The sequence below is a fragment of the Lichtheimia ornata genome, assembly GCF_029851405.1.
Source record: "Lichtheimia ornata isolate CBS 291.66 chromosome Unknown scaffold00020, whole genome shotgun sequence".
Taxonomy (NCBI): domain Eukaryota; kingdom Fungi; phylum Mucoromycota; class Mucoromycetes; order Mucorales; family Lichtheimiaceae; genus Lichtheimia; species Lichtheimia ornata.
The window spans coordinates 64,507-81,939 of NW_026695340.1; the positions used below are offsets into that span (position 1 = coordinate 64,507).

Here is a 17,433-nt window from a genome sequence, read left to right on the forward strand (position 1 = left end):
ATTCAAAGCATACATCACGACAACGACCCACTGAAAGGATTCAAAAATGAATGATAGTAACATTGTTGCCATGGGAACAGAAATGGGTGGATGGGGTGGGAAACAAGGTTTATGCAGCACTCGCTCATTGTGCCTCGATGCTATGCGTCAAAGCATCCTATCATATTTGATTCTCACACAACCTGAGCTTTAATCACCTGCTCTCTTTCCATTTTCCACTCTTACTCATGTCCGAGTTTGTTGTCTATGAAGATACCCCCTTTGCAGAATACTTGTCATGTACGTCCATTCACACTGTCGACTCCATTCAACTCATTCCTCTCTCTCGCATTAGCTATCGAAAGCCAAGAATCCACCGTGAGACTCCCGACATTACAGCTTGACAGCAACCCATTAGACCTCGATGCATCGTCAACGTGGATACCACAATCACTCCAGATGCCTCGGTGGACAAACACGCTATATCATTATTGGCGTAGATCACTCTTCCATGTATGTATTTCTTCTTTTGTATTGTATACTATATAAGCGTATTGACCCGTGTGTCTATGTGTCTATGTATTTGCAGGACACCTTCTCCATTAGTCTACCGATAGCTGAGGAGAACGAGTTTGAGGAAAAGTTCAAGTATCTCATCGCTACATCACCCTTGCTCAGTGAAGTCTTATCTGTACACAATGCAAACAAGAGCAACAAGCAACGCACAACACAGCATATGACAACCACGACTGATTATTCAACAATGGCAACAAAGGCATCACGCGCAGGGGTCGTTGGCACGGTCACCACTATGACGGGTTGCATGATGGCTTTGGGCATAGAAGCATTCAAGTTACGCCATCAATTGAGACAACAATCACAACCTGCCAAACTCTTCCTCGGCACACCCGTTGTATCAATGACAATGATGTTGACAAGCAGCATGTCCGCTTTCTTTGGTTATCGACACATGGTAAGGGATATACTATATGGGAGGAATACAAGGTTGATTGATTGGCATGCTATCATGATAGCGACGCTCTGGTATTCGACACTTGTATCGTACAGCACTCAATACATTACAGACATTGATGGAACAATGCGAGATGCTCGACAACAAAGTACATCGTGCGCTCATCACTATCCAAGAAATCGAATTGGTATCACGTGGATATCGTTTATCATTACCACTATCACCCATCTCACGTATTGAACAATCGAGCCGTTCTCGCCGTTGCGTCGTTTTGAGGAATCGTTTGGGTGCCGTGCTTCGACGTGCTTTTATTATATATGAGGAAGCTATCATTGATCTGATCGACCACGTGAATAAGAGCAACTTATCGCGGCTGTATGACATGTACAATATTCGCTCGATCGCATCGTTATCGGCTCTGGATCGGATGGATGATGATAATAGTGAAGAAGGCGGCATTTGTCTTGATCGATTACGCGCCCTTGCACAGCTTATGCACGCCAAACGACGAGAATGCATGATGCAGCTATTGGCCTTGGATATTGTTACCGATGAGCATGATTCTTTGCGTTTGGATTATGAACGTGGATGGCGTGGTGTCAATGCTGTTCTGGCCAAAGTGACGGAGGATACAAAGCAATTCGTAAATGATATTACGCATGCATTGGAGAATGAATTATGTAAGTAAAGGCGTGTATGTATTAGGATGGAATGTTATTCACATTGGATATAGATAAACCAACAGCCAAGGATAATCGGCAACAGCTAGTGAATAGCAATACGGTGCAAGATGGAAGATTACGACCTTTTGTGCATCGATTGGCGTCTTTGGATCAGCAGATGCGTACCGTTGAAGCCAAGTTTTATCTCTGCAATGATGATATTCGACAACTCACACAACAAGGTAAGATACCATATGCTTTCTTTATTGAATACTAATGAATCAATAGGGGATTCGACATCTTTGGAAGAGCTACGTGAACGACTGAAGCGGGAATACCTTTCAATCGAACAAGATTTCAATCAAATGGTTGTCGAATGGGAGGCTGGAAGAGATGCTTTGGTGAATTTCCTTGATCCACCCGACCTTGATCCTTCACCGTCATCTTCTGTATCATCACCAACAACATCCCAGAAAGAAGACGACTCATTATCGGTCACCTCTCCTTCAACCAATCCACAAAAGGTGGTCGATTCTGAGGACAATGGATTACTTGAACTCCCACTTCCAGCACGAGCATCAGTATTCGAAGCCGTCGCCGAGACCATTGAACGCAATACCACTGAAAGACCCAAAAAGAGTCGCGCACAAAGAATCGCCGAGATGAAAGCCAAGCGTGAACAGGAGGTAGGAGGATCGATTATCTCAAATGAATGGATGGATGAGAACAATAAGCCTAACATGATGATCCTATCTAGGCACGTGACAAAGCTTCCAAGATGGATCCAAAGACGATGGTACATGAACTCAAAGACGTGCTTGACAGAAGAGTCAACGAGTTTGGGCTGGAACCGGAAACCAAGCCTGAACCTCCTGCCGACATGTAGAAGACATTAGCAATAATACACGATACCCCCTTCCTCTTACTTGTGTTCATTGATGGATTGATTGGATCATTAATAGTAATTTATGTTCTTGCTGGTTTGAAGGTTAACATGGATGATGTGTGATGGTTTTCTATGGGGGATGTATATGCTGTGAAAGATATAAGTTGCAAAGGTGTCAAAAACAAGGTGGGAGTTTATTTACCCATGGGAAATCATGATGTGCGGTGGTGGTATTAAAGCACACGGACAAACATTAGCGTATCCTATCTCGGGAAATTATGGTATACGTTCTACCGTTGTCAAGCAAAAGAACTAATGATATCAGTACATAACCACCGAGATTCCCACGACGCGTAATGGGCAAAGGACGTGTGACCATGGCAACCATCGCCTTATTTCAACGAGGGGTATCCATGTTTCCACGTACGTGTTTCTTTCTTTTTACCACTGTATTTTGGATACATACAAAATGGTCATTTATAAGCCCACCATCTATGACTGGATCAAGTTGCCGGATCAAGACATTTGCTCGTTTCTTTTTTCTCCAAGTGAATACAACCAGCGACTACCCCTGGATCGCACAGCGGTGATTGATGGATTGACAGGAAGAAGCCTAACGTATGCACAAGTCAAACAACGTGCCGAACACCTTGCAGCAGCTTGGCAAGATGAAGTGGGTCTGAAGCAAGGGGACATTGTTGCTGTGTTTGCTCCCAATCAGTATGACACGGTGGTCTTGTATCTTTCATTGCTCGGGGCAAAATGCACAATCACGCCTGGGTACGTGGGTGTTGCATTACAAAAAACATGCATGATAATAGCTAACAATGATGATGTGGGTGCCTCTTTTTCAGAAATCCATACTATACTGAGAACGAGTTTTTGCATCAAATCAACAACTCTGGTGCTCGAGCATTGGTCACGGTGCGTGAGTTACTCCCCACACTTTTAAAAGTGTGCGCAAAGGCAGGCACTATTCCAAAAGAACGTATCTTTGTTTTTGGTGAAACCGATGGCGAGGATGGTATACCATCACTCGATTCGCTGATAAAAAGCAGTACACGGCACGTACAGTTTCCTCTCAAGGATGCGTATCGCATTGACCCCAAAAATGATGTCGCCTTTATCAATTACTCAAGTGGTACCACAGGGCTGGCCAAAGGTGTGATGTTGACCCATCACAATATCATCTCCCAAGTGTTTGTGCAGCTTGCCAAAGATCGTGAGATTGACAAGGATACAGACATTGGTATTGGTTTCTTACCACTCTATCATATCTATGGAGGTAGGTGTGATGCATAGCATATCATCATCATGCGAAGCGAAATCATGATAACACCTTTTAAAAGTGACGGTGTTATGCTTTAATGCGTTCTACAAAATGCTGCCCTTGGTCATTATTCCACGCTTTGAACTCAAGCTGTTCTTGGATCTGGTCACAAGATACAAAATCACCATTGCAAGCATAGTTCCACCCGTTGGTAATTATAAATGCGCGATCAACTTTTATTGCGTATCACTCAACACACGCTTTTATAGCTGTGCAGCTAGCCAAGGATCCTTTGGTACTCAAATACGACCTCTCAGTGGTACGCCATATCAATTCGGGAGCTGCGCCATTGGGTAAAGAGCATGTTGACGCCTTGATAAAAAGGATGCCTTGTGCCATTCTCACAAACCTGTAAGTACATTATCGGGATCATTGATTAAGAAAAAGTTTGACTCTTACAAAGTATGATCTTAGATATGGGTCGACCGAATCCACTGGAGGTAGCTGATTGGATCCGCTGTATGCTTGATTCATCTTATTGACAACAGCATTATAGGGGTTATCACACAAAGACCATCTGGGGGTCATCCGGGTAGGTATCTATATAGCTTTTCTTGGCATCAATCACACTCATTGGCTCTATTTACAGGATCGGTGGGAATTCTTGGTCCCAATACTGAATGCATGATTGTGGATGAACAAGGCAATGGTAAGCGAACACGACACCATATTGTTAAACGTACAATGAAGATTAACATGGGATGGAGAATTGGGACCTGACAAGGAAGGTGAAATTTTATTGCGTGGTACTTCCATCATGAAAGGGTATCTCAACAATCCCGAAGCCAATGCCAAAGTGTTTACGTCGGATGGATGGATGCGTACAGGCGATGTGGGTCGCTATGACAGCAAGACTAAAGAATTTTACATTGTGGATCGGTTAAAGGAGTTGATAAAGTACAATGGGTTCCCTGTGGCACCTGCAGGTAAGGAAAAAAAGACATGTACGGTATTGTGGATGATCCTATTGATGCTATTATCATAATAGAGCTTGAGTCGTTATTATCCAACATCCCTGAAGTGATTGATTGTGCTGTCATTGGCGTGTACAGTAATAGCCAAGCGACCGAATTGCCACTTGCATTTGTGGTTGTCAGACCTGGGGTGGATGCAAATAAGGCTTTGGAAGACAAAATCAAGGCGTATGTTGCAACTCACGTTGCTGGTTACAAGCGTTTGAGAGGTGGTGTACGTTTTATCGACCAGATCCCAAAGAGTCCGAGCGGCAAGATCTTGAGGCGGTTGTTGAGAGATACTATTAAAAGAGAGGCTATGGCATCTAAGCTATAATAAAATGTGTTAAAGTAGCGGCCATACAAAGGCAGCCCTGTGATACCTGTTGGATGCGTTGCTATGATACAAAACCGGCAGCGATTTTTGGCACCTGCATCTTTGTTGAAATGTTTCGCAGCAATGAATGCACTATCGGGGTTTCTTCAATAGTGCTATAAAGAGGGTGCCCATGTGGTCCTGACGATCCATTCTTCTTACCCCTTTTTTTCACTTACAAAGAAATTGCAAGCACCATGGCGTTAATAATGAACCCTTTGAGATCCCATGTCGACAATCATTTTGACGCCATGCAAACTACTACAACATCTTATCCTGAACATTTGGCGCATAACAATGGCACCAGTACTATCGCTATCGATAACAAAGACGCCTCTTCCCCTGATAGCAGCATCCCATCCACCAAGCCAAAAAGGTCAAAAAAACGTTATTGGTACCCACAACGTGATTCACTTGCACGGCGTAATCGACTTCAGATGGGCAAAGAGGGTAGTCGTCGGCGACAGCGTTGGGATAACAGTGAGTTTCTTATCGTTGGTCATGTTGCCGCAGCTACCGCAGCAACGAACATTTTCCTTTTCTGACATGACCATTTGTCCCCTGAATTTTTTGTACTTTCCTGGTGCACCGATACACACATAGATCATTTCCATGATCATCCATTAGCGAGCCTTGTAGTGCCTGACGATGATGATCGCTTGTTTATGCACACCCAGCCACCCTTCCGGTGGGTGACAGATGACGAGCAAGTAATGTCGATCCTTCTCGACGAGGATATGGATAGCATGGTTTATCATCATCACCACCACCATGAATATGAGTCATATAGCAAGCACATCCACCAACCAGCACCGTTGACTAGGAGCATGAGGCATGACCTGAAGAAGACTAATATCCCTGAACGGCTCGTGTACCATTATGAAGACCAAATCATTGCCTATCTTGATGAGCAAGACCAAGATTTGGTTATGGTGTTGGATATAGCTGATAGCTTCACACGCTGGGTTGTGCATATCATGTGTAGCTATTACAACCTCGTTTCATTCAGTAAGTGTTGTTGCGCACATGTTGGGGCTACTATCATCGTCATGCTCACACGCAAAATGTGGTTTTACCAGCCGACCACGACTACCTCGGTCAACAAGGACAACTGCTATACATCCAGCAACACGCATCCAACCCGCTCGTTGTCCCCGATCGCTTGTTTTCGGATTTTCTATTTTGTCGATAATGCTGAAAAGCGATAAAGATCTATGCCTTCGCCGTAGTAGACTCATAGACGGCTCTGTACCGATCAAAAAAGTATGCATGGTGCTCATATTAGTGGATTGGTGTAATGTGTATAACTTGCTGAGGATCAAAAATGGTATGGTTGTCTTCCATTACAATGAACCAAGCTTCTGCAACAACAATCACGATTGTTGGGCATCATCACCCTGGGGGTATTAACTTTGTACGTAAATCAAGCGTTTATTAAGTATCCACCAATGCAACGCAACGAAAGCGACAACACCTCCATACGACGATGTAAATGGTTCAATCCCCTCAAATTCCAATTCCCCTTTCAATCCAACACCATCCTTATCCTCATCCATACTAAAACCAAACACGTGATCTACATCCTGTACATACGAGCTATAGTACATGTTGAATTCAATTTTCATTCAATGAAGTCGAAGAAACGCACATGGTAGTGTGGATGTTTATCAAGTGAATATGATAAGGGAAGAGCATTGCAAAATAAATAAGATATGGATGATATCACATAGAGTAAACGGGGAGTGTCATCATGTCATTGTATCGTAGGTTGCTGCCGTCATGATCACCCTTCATCCATGATTGCAAAATAGCTGCTGTATGCATTGAATCGAGTACTCCAATATTATCCATCCATGGCTATAAACACCGTTCGTCAAAGAGATAAGCCCTCTCGCCAATGCCATTCCAATCCATCATCATCCTCAGCCGTATTCAGATAGTATGATCCCTGCCGATACTGAAAGATGCTATAGATCTCGCTGCTTGATGCTGCTGGTATGATTCACCTATAAAAGATACATGGCACACCATCTTCAAAGCAATACAACGATACTTATCAATGATAGCTGCAATCCATGAAAAGTCCAAAGCATGAGAAGAGAAGTAACTCGCTGAATATCCCGCATACTATAATAAAAGCGGGTGTTGGCAGGCGTTGTAGAAACGAACGGATCATCAATTACCTATGGTAGCCATATGAATGAATCCCTGTCAACATCCAATGATAAGCACCCATCAAGAATCCAAAGGGCACAAGACAAGTAGTTCGCTGAATAGTCCACATAATCGAGGAGGTTAGTAGGCATTGTAAAAAAGAATGGATCGTTACTCACCAATGACAGCTGCATCCATGAATATTCCAAAGGACCAAAATACAAGTAGTTTGCTGAATGGCACACATACTATAATAAAAGAGGGGGTTGGTTGGGATTGGAGCCAAAAAACGGGTCATCCACTATTTACCAATGATACCCATGTATGCACGAAAACATGTCGACATCCAATGTTAGCTGCATCCATCAAGAATCCAAAGGGAACAAAACAAGTAGCTCGCTGAATAGCCCAGATAATACAGCAGATTAGTAGGCGTTGAAAGAAAGAATGGATCTCTATTTACCAATGACAGCTTCATCCATGAGAATTCCAAAGGACCAGAAGACAAGTAGCTTGCTGAATAGCCCACATACTATAATAAAAGAGGAGGTTAGCAGGCGTTGTTGAAGAGAACGGATCACCATTTACCAATGATAGCCATACGTACGAAAACATGTCGACATCCAATGACAGCTGCATCCACGATAACCCAAAGAACCAGAAGACAAGTGGCTTACTGAGTAGACCACATACTATAATAAACGAAGAGGTTGGCGGGCGTTGTAGAAACGAATGGATCACTATTTACCAATAATACCCATGTATGCACAAAATCCTGCTGATATCCAAATCAAGTCGATTCTTGCAATCATCCTCTTGTAGATACGACCCGCTACGTTGGCACTTGGCTTGTACGCAATCGAGCGATACTTAGTGATGATACGCTGTGAGAAGCTTGGTAATGTTGGTAACACCAATGCGAGTGTATTACATGATGCCGAAGAGCCCTTACAAGGAGCGAGAACGAACCAATGTGCTACCCATGACCACATGCAAATCGAAAATCATCAATCGAAAAGCCCAAACCAGCATCCTAGCTGCGGAAGGGAGTACACTCAGTGATATAGCCGATATGAATGAGATACCAATCCTTTTTCATTGGGTATGGAATGCAGCTTGACGATGGAGTCCTTGACGAGATGCATGAATGACCTTGGTAACACAAAAAATTCAAACGCGGGCCTTCACTGCTTGTTGATGACATGATCCATCCGCAAGACACGTATAGTTGTAGAGATCCATCAAAGAGATTGCCGATACCCAGAACCACCAGAAGAACGAAAGGTTGCTGATATCAAAGATATACAAGTTGTTCCTTGCTGCTGATGTGATCAATCGAAAAGAGAACTCCATTTCAGGATGCCCACCGAATTGCCGATAACGAGAAAACCAGATGACGGGATAAAGCTTGATGTGGAACCAACGATATGGCTGCTGTTGCTAGTTGCTGATACAATCCACTCATAAAAGACGTTAATTGGCTGACATTCTCCAGAGAAATCGCCCGTTGCTTGGTAACCAACCACCCGAGACGCAATAAAGGTTGACACCACCAAAAGACATAAACGCTTCCCCATGGCTGACATGATTCACCTATAAAAGATGCACCATAAACAATTGTCCAAACTCATCCAACAATACTTAGCAATCATAGCTGTGATCTTGTAAACTCCAAAGCACCAAAAGACAAGTAGCTCTCTGCAATGGTCCCTCTAAATAATAATGGTACGCGTTTCAGCAAAGGTCTCCAAAAAGCATGAGAGTCATACGTACCTGAATCACGCAATCATTACCCGCATACTTGGAACCAAATAGGCCATCAGGATGTAAAATAATAATCAAAGCGCACAGCCAAAGAAACGTCATAGTACCGGTACTCTCCTGTGGATCGACGCGATGAAGTGCATCAATAGAGATACCATCTTCTCTCTAAAGGCAAGGAGATCAATAGCCGTAAAACGATGGAGCCGTGCGAACAGAGGATGCATTGTTAAATCCATGAGGCCGCAACATGAGTCGCACTGTCCCCGGGCACAACATGTAGAGCTCCACAGGAAAGTACAGTACAATGACGTCCTTGACGTGCAGCCGTGATAATAATAGCATCGCCGAAAGAGGATCTGCCACTGTATGGCGTTTGGTAAGTCCACTTGAATCCAACCAATCCCATCATAATGAATACTCTTACCTTGTGGTATTTCTCAATAGCATCTTTGCCTCCAATGAAAACCGTATATCCATGCCATCCAGTAGGTGCCGCTGCTGTTTCATTGCAAGGCTCGTTAATTAACATGTTTTGCTTTGTAGATCCAATACCACGCATACCATTGAGCCAACCATACCGTATTCTTGCTTTGAGATCCGTATCTTGTTGCTGCCACAGGTACCATCATCCAACATGTTCACCTACCATAAACGCAATGTGAGATAACATGTAAAACCAACCCACACGCTTTTGTTGTCACCATACCCAAAAGAGGCAATGTGACAACGTCTTGAGAACTCTCATTATGGACAACTCGGTAAGGAAGGCACACGACGCCGTGAACCATGGTGATCACAAGGAATTGCAACCAAATACACCATCCGAAGGCAATACAATAATCAACCTGCAGCGCCAAGGTATGCCATCATATGTACCATACTCTCATTGGATCCTGAAATTGGCATCATAAGAGATATCCACCTTCTCTCTGTAGGCAAGGAAATCAATAGCCGTACTTGGATGGAGGCCGTGTGCACAGCGGATGCATTTTTAAATCCCTGAGGCCGCATCTTGAGTCACACTGTTTCCGGGCCAAAATTCCCCAGGAGAGCACAGTACTATACAATGACATCCTCGACGTGCTGATTGATCAAAATAATCGCCCAACCAGAGCCTGACCTAATATTTCTTTCGTAAGCACACTTGAAGGGACAAATTCCATAATGGACACTTTACCTTGTGGTATTCCTCAATAACATCAATGCCTCAAATAAAGCCGTATCTCCATGTCATCCACATTGTCTTGCTGCTGTTTCACTGTAAGTCTCGTTAATTCACAGGTTTCGCTTTGTAGATCCAATACCACGCATACCATTGAGCCAACCATACAGCATTCTTGCTTTGAGATCCGTATCCTGTTGCTGCCACAGGTACCATAATCCAACGTGTCCAAGCTACAGTAAGTGAAGTGTAAGGTAACAATAACATTCGCTTTTCATGTCGACATACCCATAGTAACAATAGGTTGCGACCCTCCCTGACGACAACCATGGAAAGCATACACACGACACACGACGCCCCCTTTGGATCTCGTATAAACGCGAGAACAGCAAGCTACACGTGAACTTTAGTATCTCAATGTCCAACTTGAACAATAAAGTAAGGCAGCGATTGAACGTACATGTTGTATTGCAATGGAAGCTTGAGTCATGGGCCGATCGCGCGCGTACTTGTTGTTGAATGTCTGCAACTGGAAAGTGTCGCCATTGACCACATGTTCACACCAATGGACGCTGTACATTGAATGGAATGCCAGCTGTTGATGCGTTGTAGTTTGTAAATGGAGACAAGCTTACCTTTTTTGTGATGTGGAAGTGAAGAAGAGTTCCTCCTGTTCGCTCCAATTCGTGCACCCCATGCCACCCCGCTTGCTACAGCCATTACTGTTTATACGTACCCTCAACAATATTCTATGCTCTTAGCTCCATAAGAATGATCACTGCTCAAGACTTCAATTGAGAACGGCCCTCGTAATTAAGCTATTAGGTCTGTGCGCATCACATCAATCCATGAGTTATTATGCAACTCCACTCTTGAACCACCTTGTGCAACCTATTGTGTAACCCCCACCAAATATATGGTATCTCGCTTTCCACCTTTCACGTTTGCAGTTCCCCTTTCAATGCAGAAAACAACCAAGTGATCCGCCTCTTGCACATCTAAGCTGATCGTACGATACCCAAAGTATTATGCTGAATCCAATTTTCATTCAATAAAAAGTCGAAGAACACGTAGACACGGTATTGTGGACGATGTTTATCAAGTAGATATATGATACATAAGGGAACAATATAGCCAAATTGAATAGGGTATGTACATATGGGCGAAACATATAGAGTCATTAGGGATAATTGTGTCATCCTATACTTGATTGCTGTCGTTATGATCACCCTTCATCCATGATTGCAAAATAGGTGTTGTATGCTTTGGCTCGAGTATTCCAATAACATCCATAGCTATGAAACACCTCCTTTCGTCAAAGATATAAGCTCTCTCCTCAATTCCATCCCATCCATCCTCCTCCTCAGCCGTATGCATAGGGTATATTCATCGTTCCTACTGATGACGCGCCAAGTAACCAAAGCAACATGCCAAGACTTCTCATCACTGCACTTGATCGCATCCTTCCATCCATAACCATTGTAAACCCAATATTGCAGCTGACATGCTTCCTTTTCCAACCAGCTGTTGGTCAATCCCTTTCTTGGTCATTTTCCATCGCAGCTCAACCAGCTAAAGGTTACTTGTATTGTGGCGTAGTTGATGGCTGATAGCGCGTCATCCAAAATAGACATCACGCTCCAAATGGGCCAAGGGAACCAAACCAGACAACGTATACACTTCCATCCATCCCCATATAGCAAACCAATATTCAGATCCATATTCATATTAACAAGAAGTCGTATGTATTGGACAAAGTTGCTATGCATAAACGAAGCTGCTTCTATATAATGGCTATCTGCTGTTCACGTGACAAGGCCGCAAGACAAGTTGCTGCAAGTAGCTTGAGACAATCGAGGAAGGCCTCGCTAAGCGTAACTGATGCAATGAATGCTGTTACGATTGGTCGTGGTAGAGGAGTGTGCAAGAGAAGGTTTAGTGCCAAAGGACTCGTGTGTTGTAGAAGAGTGACAAGAGGGCTGTGTACACGCCATGGACTTGCCATTCAGTTAAAGACAATCGGATCAATACGATCGTAGCATGATGTGTTGAAGCAGGACAATCGTTTGCAGGTGGTAGTTGTACTTGATTGGGGCAACAGTTGAGAATGGGAGAAAGGGAATAAACTGGGAGTGGAGGAACTGGGAAAAGAAGTTGAGTACATTGTCAAACAAAGGGATCATGGCCAGGGCTCATGCCAACCGCATTGCTGGTTCATGGAAAAGTTTAGCCGAACCCGAGAATGAGCAAGCTACCAAGGCTTATTGTCAAAGGAACTCAAGGTGATTGGCAGCAAAGAACATGGCTCAATGATCATTGTAGCATCTATTGCCTTGCATGGTATCCAAAATCATTTGCCTATGATGGGCTTTTTTGTATCTTGTAGAGAATAAAGCAGCTGTGGCTCGGCACAACTAGATATTTTACACGCTTTGGTGCGAGGTGAATGCCTAATCGGTATCATTGAAACATGCTAAACGGTGAGGCTGCCAGTACATCCGTCTACGCACTGACAGCGACAATCACTAGTGACAAGGTGAATGTTAAGCGGAGGACAATGGGTCAACTTGATGGTAGTACAAAACGACGATAGAAAGGCATCGGGCACCGATAGCCGAAAAGAGGGACGAGAGCGCGCCCTCGCTTAATTCTTGTGTCACTGAGTCTTATATAAGGACCACGTTTATTTTCACTAGAACAAAAGTTTGTTGTCTCTTCTTTTACCCTTTTCTCACCTTATACAATGGCAAAGGACGACACCAAGCCAGCCGTCAACAGTAACGGCGTCCCTCTTTTCAGATCGGATTTCACAAAGCTCGACGTAAAAATCGATAACGAGATCGTCTATGAATTTGGTGGTCCTTTCGGTGTTGTTGGAATGGTATATGACAACGCTTCTAGAGAGTATGCATATATGTATTTACATGTCAATGATAGATGATTGGCTTCCCTATGATGATGTGCTACTTTGCCATGTCGCTTACTTTGCACGAGGGTCACTTTTTCTTCCCAAGTGAGTTCACCGTTGAAGGCATCAAGGAATGGTTTGCCACCGAAATCGTCGAGAAGGGTATCCCTGCGGTGTTGCCCACCATCAAGGCTACCAAGATTTACATGGGCTATGTCTTGTTTTCATTCATCCTCGCTTACATCATGCCTGGTCCTGTTGTTCATGGTCTCCCCATTCCTTCTTTGAAGGGCAAACGCGTAAGTGGAAGAAAGGATATGGTATGGGTACATGAAATCTGACTTGGATGCAGCTTCCTTATGTTTGCAATGGTTTGTCAGCATGGTACCTCACTTTGGTTGTTTCGGCTGTTGTCCATGTCACTGGCATCTTCCGCCTTACCGAAATCGTTGACAACTTCGCACCCATTATGAGTGTAAGTAAAATAAGCATGCGTGAGTGGCACAAAAACACTGACGCACAGACGATATTATAGGTTGCTATCATCTGGGGCTTCACCATGACTACTCTTGTTTACATTTGCAGCATCATCAATGGCACTCAACACCGTATGTCTGGTAACTTTTTCTACGATTACTTTATGGGCGCACCTTTGAACCCCCGTATTGGCCCTGTTGATCTCAAGATGTGGGCTGAAACCCGTGTCCCATGGCCTGTTCTCTTTTACATTTCGGTGTCGTGCCTTTTGAAGCAATATGAGCTCACGGGTCAAATCTCTGCTCCCCAAGCATTTATGGTTCTCGCTCACTTTTTGTATGTCAACGCGTGCCAAAAGGGTGAAGAGTGCATTCCTACCTCGTGGGACATGTTTTACGAAAAGGATGGTGAGTTGATTGTGATGTCTCCGCTAGTAGCAGTGATCTAACCCAAATGGCAAACAGGTTTCATGCTCATTTTCTGGAACATGGCTGGTGTTCCTTTCACCTACTGCTATGCATCCATTTACTTGATCAACTATCAATTTGCTCATGGCACTCCTATCACTCACTCGTTGCCATACACCATCTTTTTGTTCTGCCTCTTGTTGGGTGGCTACTATGTCTTTGACACTGGCAACTCGCAAAAGAACCGTTTCCGTATGGAACAAAATGGCTCCTTCATGACCCGTAACGCCTTCCCTCAATTGCCTTGGGGTCATATTAAGAACCCCTCCTACATCAAGACCGAACATGGCAACTTGCTTTTGACATCAGGCTGGTGGGGTATCGTGCGTAAGCCTCACTACACTGCTGGTAAGTGTGTTAGGATCAGGATAGGAACATGTATTGGAATACTCATTCAATGTGGTTATAGACTTGTGTATGGCCATGTCTTGGGGTTTGATCACTGGTTTTGGCTCGTTCTTGCCTTACTTTTACGTCTGCTTCTTCATCGTTGTCCTTATCCATCGTGTATCTCGTGATATGGAACGCTGTGCTAAGAAGTATGGCAAGGATTGGGATCGCTACTGTGAACGCGTCCCTTACATCTTTATTCCCTATGTCTTTTAATTGTACCTTACTCCTCGCTTATTGTCATCACATTAATCCTCCATCGGGGTGCCTATCCGTCTCGGGTACCACCACCGTGTCCTGTAATAATTCATCCGGGTTGCCAATAAAATTCGAGATTGGTTGCTCCTTGTAATACAAAAGCTATGTTTTTTATGCATTGCTCAATGACATTTTGTGCATCCTTGCATTATTCACGAACATTTTGAAAAACCATACATGTGCATCGATCATGCATGCAATGATAACACGGATGCTAGCGCTGATATTAAAGCACCGATGCACATGGGTGGAATGATTCTAACGGCGACACCTGACACTGACAACTTTTTCTTTGCAGGCAACGTTGATCGTAGCACAATACATGCATTGCTTGGATCGATGTTATTATGCATTTCACCATGTCATGTGTTACCATTAACCTTGTCAATAGACGTTGTTTCCAATGCAGAGCTCAAATTCCTGATACCTTCTTATCAGTACTAGATCTCCTCCTATTGTAAAACCACAGCTTCTTTATACACGCAAGCATTAGACAAGGGAAGGTAGTGATATCAAAGATACTCTTTAATGAACGAACTACTTGAATTTCATTTAAGCGAGCTTCTCGTGCAACCAATCATTCAACATGTCGATGGCATAATCACCACGATCCATAGGAACCATGTGGCCCGAGTCAAAGACACGCAAGAAAGCAAATCGGCCATCCTTGGTGCGACGCAATTCACCACCTTGTTCACCAGCAGTAGTTGAGATCCATTCAGTGTCCTCGGCAGCAGCAAATTCTTCATGGCCACTCCAGGGCAAGGCAATGGTCCATGCCTTGTTGCCCATCCAGTTACAGATATAGTCGGCATCACCAGCGTAGATAAGGATACGAATGCCATCTTCCAAAAGAGGAGCTACTTCATTCACATAGGGACGCATCCAATCACCAGCCATCTACAACAACATATCCCATATCAGCATCTATGCATAGAAAGGCACACACACTATATAGACTCACGTTGAATTGGAAGTTGATAGCCATGTTGCAGCTTTCATACTTGTCAACTTGGGCACCAATAGCCTTCATCACTTCGGGGCGGTTGAGGTATTTTTGGACACTGCCAAGAATGTCATAACACAAATTGCCACCAGTGCATTCCTTGCGAACATCATAGGGATTCATGCCAGTTGCCTGATAAGGTTGGATTTGATCCTTGTTGCACTTCATGGCTGCTGGGAGACACGAAAAGACATTTTGCGAGCTGTAGCAGTTCTCGATCAAGGTCTTGCAAGCAGGGTATTGGCGATCCATGCTGTTGCACGTGGATTGATCAAGCACAGGGCCGTATGAGTTTTCGCATGCCATCTTGGAATAGTACTTGTATTGTATCAAAGGATCGACCAAACCATTACCAATGATCAACGACTTTAGGTTGATCTTGGCGAGCGTGGATGCATATTCAGTCAAGCTTGCAGTGTTGAAGCTGTAGCTGCCCTTGTTGTTGCGGTTCAGCTCACCACCAATGGCTGGGATGTAATGACCAGCATCTGCATATCATTGCGTAAGTTGATGACGTATTTCTTTTGCATAAAAGGAAATTGGTGTGTGTAAACTCACATGATTCACCGGCAATGTGGAAGTCGAGTGTCGAGTATTGTGAGAATTCTTTAAAGAACAATTGAAGGAAGGCATACACATCCTTGGCAGCAGCAATCGAGTTACGAGCACCACCATTGCCATAAGAATAGCCGACATTCAATGGCTATAAATGCAATCATAGTTATGAGTTAATGTACATTCATTATTCATGCAACTCTTATCTATGCATACCTGATCCAAGAAAATGATGCTTGAGTTCTTATTCCAGGAGTACTCATTGAGGATAGTGTCATCACCTGCTTCATTCACCATGCAGGGGCTATGGAAAATGACATGAGTCTTGTGAGAATATAAAACGTGTTTCATGTTTACTCACCCCAATTCCGCAAATAGACCAGTCAATGAAGAGCATCCTGGACCACCATTGAGCCATAGGACGAGAGGATCTTCTTCAGGCTTGTTGCGAGACTCAAAGAACCAAAAGAAGAAATGCTTATCCGAGTCAACATCGAGGTAACCGCTAATCTATATAAAGTGTGAGTAGATGCGATATAGATTTTCCGATTCATGTACACGCACGCACCTGCTTTACACTCGAGTCGCAGAGATCGGGATACTTGTAACGCATCGAATACTCGGGGAAAGCTGGATGAGTGAAAGCCTTGAGGAAGCCATCAGCACGTTCCTCATCTTGTTCTCCAATGGGGAAGGGCCACCAATCCTTGGCGATATCTTCAATAGAGTCTTTGGAGGGAAGCGACCACCAATCCTTGATACCTTCCTCGACAACATCATGGGCCTGACGCCAAGTATCGGTTAAGCCATCGATTTGTTGTTGGATAAAAGCACCAGCAGGCTCTGCATAGGAGGTTCCCGCCAACGCCAAAACAGCCGTTGCTGCTGCAGCTGTTCTGAATAAAGTAGGCATACGTAGTTGAGTGTGTGTGTGTGTGTGAAAAGAGAGAAAAAGAGACACGCAAGTCGTCAAGCAACCAACACCGCTCAGTCATTCTTCCAAGATCCCGCTCTATACGCAAAATAGGAAATTTTTAGCACTCGCGGGATGTTGTATAGAGTCGCCACACCAAACTACCATCACAACAACCTCTCCTCACGCCGTCACCAAGGATACAAATGGGAAATCAGTG

The 17,433-nt window shown here is 44.0% G+C and overlaps 7 protein-coding genes across 7 annotated transcripts; 4 read left to right on the forward strand and 3 right to left on the reverse strand.

Moving 5' to 3' along the window:
* Positions 1 to 227: 227 nt before the first annotated feature.
* On the forward strand, positions 228 to 2,500 carry O0I10_005101 (uncharacterized protein; the record flags this gene model as incomplete). The annotated part of the gene is made up of 7 exons (XM_058485149.1): positions 228 to 279; positions 335 to 492; positions 569 to 952; positions 1,014 to 1,632; positions 1,686 to 1,856; positions 1,903 to 2,300; positions 2,372 to 2,500. The coding sequence occupies 7 exons, from the start codon at positions 228 to 230 to the stop codon at positions 2,498 to 2,500; spliced, it is 1,911 nt and encodes a 636-aa protein (XP_058343976.1).
* Positions 2,501 to 2,969: 469 nt separating this feature from the next.
* O0I10_005102 (uncharacterized protein) lies at positions 2,970 to 5,120 on the forward strand (the record flags this gene model as incomplete). Its single annotated transcript, XM_058485150.1, has 9 exons — positions 2,970 to 3,280; positions 3,355 to 3,785; positions 3,850 to 3,981; positions 4,040 to 4,181; positions 4,245 to 4,270; positions 4,327 to 4,362; positions 4,420 to 4,479; positions 4,538 to 4,756; positions 4,819 to 5,120. 9 exons carry the CDS (start codon positions 2,970 to 2,972, stop codon positions 5,118 to 5,120), a joined length of 1,659 nt encoding a protein of 552 aa, XP_058343977.1.
* A 290-nt stretch (positions 5,121 to 5,410) lies between these two features.
* O0I10_005103 (uncharacterized protein) lies at positions 5,411 to 6,351 on the forward strand (the record flags this gene model as incomplete). The annotated part of the gene is made up of 3 exons (XM_058485151.1): positions 5,411 to 5,639; positions 5,763 to 6,167; positions 6,239 to 6,351. The coding sequence occupies 3 exons, from the start codon at positions 5,411 to 5,413 to the stop codon at positions 6,349 to 6,351; spliced, it is 747 nt and encodes a 248-aa protein (XP_058343978.1).
* A 2,435-nt stretch (positions 6,352 to 8,786) lies between these two features.
* Positions 8,787 to 9,636, reverse strand: O0I10_005104 (uncharacterized protein; the record flags this gene model as incomplete). The annotated part of the gene is made up of 4 exons (XM_058485152.1): positions 8,787 to 8,892; positions 8,955 to 9,025; positions 9,087 to 9,242; positions 9,502 to 9,636. 4 exons carry the CDS (start codon positions 9,634 to 9,636, stop codon positions 8,787 to 8,789), a joined length of 468 nt encoding a protein of 155 aa, XP_058343979.1.
* A 640-nt stretch (positions 9,637 to 10,276) lies between these two features.
* O0I10_005105 (uncharacterized protein) lies at positions 10,277 to 10,819 on the reverse strand (the record flags this gene model as incomplete). The annotated part of the gene is made up of 4 exons (XM_058485153.1): positions 10,277 to 10,335; positions 10,391 to 10,472; positions 10,528 to 10,632; positions 10,700 to 10,819. 4 exons carry the CDS (start codon positions 10,817 to 10,819, stop codon positions 10,277 to 10,279), a joined length of 366 nt encoding a protein of 121 aa, XP_058343980.1.
* Positions 10,820 to 12,982: 2,163 nt separating this feature from the next.
* O0I10_005106 (uncharacterized protein) lies at positions 12,983 to 14,697 on the forward strand (the record flags this gene model as incomplete). Its single annotated transcript, XM_058485154.1, has 6 exons — positions 12,983 to 13,120; positions 13,177 to 13,446; positions 13,500 to 13,622; positions 13,683 to 14,031; positions 14,089 to 14,439; positions 14,501 to 14,697. 6 exons carry the CDS (start codon positions 12,983 to 12,985, stop codon positions 14,695 to 14,697), a joined length of 1,428 nt encoding a protein of 475 aa, XP_058343981.1.
* Positions 14,698 to 15,291: 594 nt separating this feature from the next.
* On the reverse strand, positions 15,292 to 17,213 carry O0I10_005107 (uncharacterized protein; the record flags this gene model as incomplete). Its single annotated transcript, XM_058485155.1, has 6 exons — positions 15,292 to 15,639; positions 15,704 to 16,233; positions 16,304 to 16,448; positions 16,517 to 16,604; positions 16,662 to 16,810; positions 16,869 to 17,213. 6 exons carry the CDS (start codon positions 17,211 to 17,213, stop codon positions 15,292 to 15,294), a joined length of 1,605 nt encoding a protein of 534 aa, XP_058343982.1.
* Positions 17,214 to 17,433: the final 220 nt, after the last annotated feature.